This window comes from Martes martes, assembly GCF_963455335.1.
Source record: "Martes martes genome assembly, chromosome: 16".
Taxonomy (NCBI): Eukaryota; Metazoa; Chordata; class Mammalia; order Carnivora; family Mustelidae; genus Martes; species Martes martes.
The window spans coordinates 17,646,551-17,652,786 of NC_137904.1; the positions used below are offsets into that span (position 1 = coordinate 17,646,551).

The following is a 6,236-nucleotide window of genomic DNA, read 5'->3' on the forward strand; positions in this document are numbered from 1 at the left end:
TGGCTTGACTTTTCTCCTTCCTATATGTTTTCTCTGATATATTTTACATTTTGTGCCTGGATTAAGAAATCATTTCCTACCCTGATATCATAAACATATTGTTTTCTAAGGCATTTTTCATGATACTTTTATGTATGGAGAGACAGCTGTCCCAGCACTCTTGACAATATGACAACAGTGAGTCTCCATTAATACTGTTTATTTCCACATTTTTTAGGTATTTTGTTGTTCAGTAAAGTATTGTAATTTTTGAATCCAATCATGGACCTTGTTTGATAGAATTATTTCTGGGTTCCTTAAACTTCTGTTGTTATTGGGAATGGGATATAATTTTGTAAATTATACTTTGCCATATGTTTTTACTGAAGAGTAAGATGTGTATTGAGTTTTTTTTTAAATTTTATTTATTTATTTGACAGAGGGAGATACAGCGAGAGAGGGAACACAAGGAGGGAGAGTGGGGGAGGGAACATCAGGCTGCCCACTGAGCAAGGAGTCTGATGTAGGGCTCCATCCCAGGGCCCAGGATCATGATCTGAGTGGAAAGCAGATGCTTAATGACTGAGCCACCCAGGCACCCCCTGTATTCAGTTTTTAATATTGATTTATGTCAAACAAACCCTGAAACTTCTTGATTCATCTAGAGAGTCTTGTGGATTTATCTTGTAGATAATCATATTTTCTGTGAAGTCTATCCATTTTGTTCCTTCCTTCTATTTCTTCATACCAAAATGCGTTCTACTGCTCTTTTTACAAACAAGACAATGCTTCTGGCATTTCATACAAAAGGCTCAAATTAAATTTTCTTCATATGGCTCTGTGGCCACATCTCTTATACAAGGGACAATAATTCTCCAGAACCCAGATTTTGGGCCCCACAGCTGGCTGAATCTCCGTGGAGCCACCATTGCATCATCTCAGGCTTACAACTCCTGCTCTTCCTTTCGTGTCTCATGCCTACATGCAGCCATTTCTTTCTCTTGGGTTTATATATGACATTTTAAAGACTTTTATAATTTATCTAGAATTTCTAGGTGTTTTAATTGGAATGAGACCTGCTGACATCAGCTAAACCTACCATTATGCCAAGAGCTCCAACTCAAAAGATGACAATTCCTTTCCATATAAGCTAACCATAGTCTCTGAGCCCTCCACTTTTACAGAATCCTCTTAACTTCGAGTTACTATGTTTTCATGCAAACATATGGAAAACCATTTCAAGAGACAAAACCAAACTTATTTAGGTGCAGAGCTGGAAAAAGCACATCATATTGGAGGGAATGATAATTTTAACTGCATTCCCTGTGCCTAGCATACAATTCCCATGGACACTATAGATGACACTGAGAAATGATAAATGAATTAATTATAGGTTGAATAAAATTATAGGTTGTTTTTTATTGAGTAAAATCTCTTTAGAAATATTGGTGAATTACTTAGAATATTCCTGGACTAAGGTAGTAAATACTGCAAAAAACAATGTGGTAATGGTTTTAAAAGAATAAAAATTTGTTTCTCTCCTATATACCCAGTGCCAGTGTGTCTGGTGGATGGCAGCTCTCCTACATGTTGAGAACATGGGACACAGATTCATTCCACTACGTGACTCCACCATCCCATTTAACTTCCTGTTCACCTGCATCCAGCTGACAATAGGGTAAAGAGAGTGTGGAGGAAGACCGGAAGTGGAACACGTGAGTGGATTTCCTAGGACTCAGTCATATGTCCACACCTCAATGTAAGGGAATTTGGGAAATGTAGTCAAGCTGAGTGTCCTGGAAGAAGAAAACTTATATTTGGGTGAGCAGCTCAGTAGGCTCTACCACCATTGTATGCCTTAAGAAGGATCAAAAGAAAAGAAAAATCAGTAGTCAAGCAGTTAAGAGAGCATTATAAGATTTCATGCAAAAAAATGATGGTGGTCAAGCTAAAGCGCTGACACAATAAGTAGAAAAGTACTGTATAAATTATTTTAAATTGAAGAATCAACAGGATCGAATGTAGGGGTGAAGGATAACCTTATAAAAGTCATGATGCCAAGTAGAATTCTGTATATGGGAAACCCATGAAATAAATTTTCACATAATTCAGGAACTATAAACTGCAAACTTATTGGTACATAAAATGAACAATATTCCACAATAATCTCACTAGAAGAGATAAAAATAGATAAGATAGGTTCTTCTGCTAAAAGAGCTTGCAATCTACTTAATTATCATGTTATGTTAGTCACCATATAGTACGTCTTTAGTTTTTGATGTAGTGTTCCAAGATTCATTGTTTACATGTAACACCCAGTGCTCCATGCAAAACATGCCCTCCTTAATACCCATCACTGGGCCAACTTATCCCTCCACCCTCCTCCCCTCTAAAACCCTGTTTGTTTCTTGGAGTCCACAGTCTCTCATGGTTCATCTCCCCCTCTGATTTCCTCCCCTTCACTTTTCCTTCCTTCTCCTAATGTCCTCCATGCTATTCCTTATGTTCCACAAGTAAGTGAAACCATATGACAATTGACTTTCTCTTCTTGACTTATTTCACTGAGCAAAGGGTTTGGAATAGAGATGAAACCTATCAAAGGCGAATGTTTACTTTAAAAATGAACATGAGCAAGGTAAATTCACTTATCTCCTTTTACTATAACCTAACCCCAGTAGTCTTGTGATTTACAATCTTCTCATGCCAGAGTAGACACTTGTTACCTCCTGGGTCTGGGCTCATTCTCACTCTCATAAGTGGAAAAATTTCTAACTGTCCCAGATGCTCTTTACTGGCCATCCTTTGCACTGGATAGTTTTTTCAAAGACATCAAATTACTGTCCTTTCTCTTTTATGTGTAATAAAATTATTAAAATATAATTATATTTATATATAAATAATTAAAATTTTATATATTTATATATAAATATATATAAATAAAATTATGTGTAGTTTTGGCTTCCCGATTTTGTTGTAAGGTCTTTCAAAGCAGAGACTATGTCATACATAACTAAATGGATGCATAAAATGTGTTTTCACATATTCGTGATTTCCACAAAGCCTAACACAATTCCTAACCCACAGAATATGAATTATCTGTTAAGTTATTAAACCTTAGTTGTATGGGTGATGATGTGGGCTTGGGTGGATGAGAACCTCTGACTCAAGCTTACTCACTTTGTAGACATGAGTGTCCAGGGCTAATTGTTAATTAGGCCCACTGACCACAGGGATTTACCCCTGCCACATATTGGCTATCTAGGAACTCAGTAAGTCCAGATAGAGACACCACAACCATGGCAACAAAATGTGATGGTTAGGGAGATCATTATACACAGTAACTTCATTAATAATTCTGGATTCCTCTCCTCTTTCTGCTGAAGGATCCATGAGAGGAGACAACCAGTCTTTTACTCTTGGTTTCATTCTCCTGGGAGTCAGTGGTCAACAGCAACGGGAAAACTTCTTCTTCATCCTCTTCCTGTTCATTTACCTCATCACACTGATTGGAAACCTGCTCATCATCTTGGCCATTCGCTCTGATACTCACCTTCACAACCCCATGTATTTTTTCCTTGCCAATCTCTCCTTTGTTGACATCTTCTTATCCTCTGTAACCATCCCTAAAATGCTAGCCAACCATGTCTTAGGCAGCAAAGCCATCTCCTTTAGGGGATGCCTAACACAGATGTGTTTCATGTTAGCCTTGGGTAACACAGATAGCTACATCCTGGCTGCAATGGCATGTGATTGTGCTGTGGCCATCAGCCGCCCGCTTCATTACACAACAATTATGAGCCCACAGACTTGTTTTCTCCTAGTTGTTGGGTCTTGGGTGATTGGAAATGCCAATGCCCTCCCCCACACTCTACTTACAGCTGGTCTGTCTTTCTGTGGCAACAAGGAAGTGGCCAACTTCTACTGTGACATTGCCTCTTTACTCAAGCTATCTTGCTCTGACATCCATTTTAATGTGAAGATGATGTACCTAGGGGTTGGTGTTTTCTCTGTGCCATTACTATCATCATCATCTCCTATATTCATGTCTTTTCCACAGTCTTACAGGTTCCATCCACCAAGGGTGTGCTCAAAGCCTTCTCTACCTGTGGTTCTCACCTCACAGTTGTCTCTCTGTATTATGGGACAGTCATGGGGATGTATTTCCGCCCTCTGTCTAGTTACAGCCTAAAGGATGCAGTGATAACTGTGATGTATATTGCAGTGACCCCAATGTTAAATCCTTTCATTTATAGTCTGAGAAACCGAGACATGAAGGCAGCCCTGGGGAAACTCTTCAGCAAAATACTCTCCTTATAACCGATGTGAGGTCATATCGGAGAGTCAATTAGTCACCAATTAGGATGCATTTGAAAATCCAGTCCCAATGTCCTCCCCTTCCAAGGATCCACATTTGTGCTTTCCAGGCACTGAATTTCTCTTCTTGGAAATCTTGTAACAGTTTCATGAGACTTCCTATTGAGATTGTTGATATGTACATGTTATTATTCTTTTTACAGCAAAGAATTATTGGGATCATGTTCCAGCTACGCTACTGACTAGCGCTTTGCTTCCATACCTAAATAATAAAAACAAGAATGTCTTCCTTGTCTGTCTTAGGGTGTGAGGGTCACAATATTTCATGCTTTGAAAGCTATGAGTCCCTATTCAAGTGTCAATTTTCTTACACTACTACATTCCATCATTTCTACTTAGCTTGCAAACTTTGAGAGCAAGACCTGTCTTAACACATCACTCTATTCCCCCTAAAAGCTGGTCTTTAAAGTGCAACCAATAACTTTGTGTGGAAGTGGAATGAAGAAATGCAATTGAAAAAAATGTAATCTGATAATAATCAGACATAATCAGCTTTGACATTAATTACCATCCATCACATACCTGGTATCTCAGAAAGTTACTTTTTTAAAAAAGAGACTGATTTATGTGTGTGTGTGTGTGAGAGAAAGAGAGAGAAGTGTGTGTGTGTGTGTGTGTGTGTGTGTGTGAGAGAGAGAGAGAGAGAGAGAGAGATGTTAGGGGAGGAGTAGAAGAAAGGGAGAGAGAGAATCTCAGGCAGACTCTGTACTGAGTGCATGATCTCACAACCCTGAGATCATGACCTGAACTGAAACCAAGAGTCCAACACTTAACCTACTGCCACCTAGGTTCCCCTCAAAAAGCTACTTTCAATCCACTTATGAAAGAAAAATCATACCCATTGTTTTTATTATTTTTAATTTTTTGAGTAGAGTTGATACACAAAGTTACATAGTTTCAAGTGTGCAACACAGTGACTTGACAGGTTTATACAGAATGCTATGATCACCACAAGAATGCTACCATCTGTTGCCATACAATGCTAGTACAATATCATTGACTATATTCTTCATGCTGTACATTTTATTCCTGTGACTTATTCACTTATAACTGGAAGCTTCTTCTTCTTCTTTTTTAAGAGTTCATTTATTTATTTGACAGAGATCACAAGTAGGCAAAGAGGCAGGTGAGGGGTGGGGGAGGGGTTAAGCAGGCTCCCCACTGAGCAGAGAGCCAGATGCAGGGCTCAATCCCAGGACTCTCAGATCATGACCTGAGCTGAAGGTAGAGTCTCAACCCACTGAGCAACCCGGGTGCCCTCATAACCAGAAGCTTCTATTTCCTACTCACTTTCATCCATTCTGCCCATCCTATTGATATACAAATGGATATGGAGCATGTAATACACACACACACACACACACACACACACACACTTACACACACAGTATTAGACAGTCATAAAAAAGAATGAGATCGTGCCATTTGCAAAATCATGGCTGGACCTAAAGGGTATTATGCTAAGTGAAATAAGTGAGATTAAGAAAGACAAAAACCATAAGATTTCACTCATTTGTAGAATCTTTTAAAAAATGAATAAAAACCATATACATTATTTTTCCAATAAAATTATTTAAAACAAAGATTTAGATGCATGGATGTATTCTGAAAGTGACTAGAGGAAAGAAAAAATGGATGCTGGTGTAACCCCAAAGTTATTATACTAAGGAAAGAAGTTACTTCCACTAGAACTGAAGAATCTAAATGGAAATGGTAGTGCTACCAGAACCTGGGAGTTCAGAAGAGGGATGATCACATATCTGATGCTCAGGTCTTTGAAAGGAGCTGCCAAACTGCTGCCTCTAGGTCCCCACCTGCTGAATAACACCAACTTTCATTCCTGGGAGATCTGAGTCCTCAATAATACTTCCTTTCTTGGGAGG

At 38.7% G+C, this 6,236-nt stretch overlaps 1 protein-coding gene across 1 annotated transcript; it reads left to right on the forward strand.

Moving 5' to 3' along the window:
- Positions 1 to 3,367: 3,367 nt before the first annotated feature.
- Positions 3,368 to 4,296, forward strand: LOC308357546 (olfactory receptor 1A1-like; the record flags this gene model as incomplete). The annotated part of the gene is given in 2 exon segments (XM_080827156.1): positions 3,368 to 3,998; positions 4,001 to 4,296. Coding segments are annotated over 2 exon segments (927 nt in total).
- Positions 4,297 to 6,236: the final 1,940 nt, after the last annotated feature.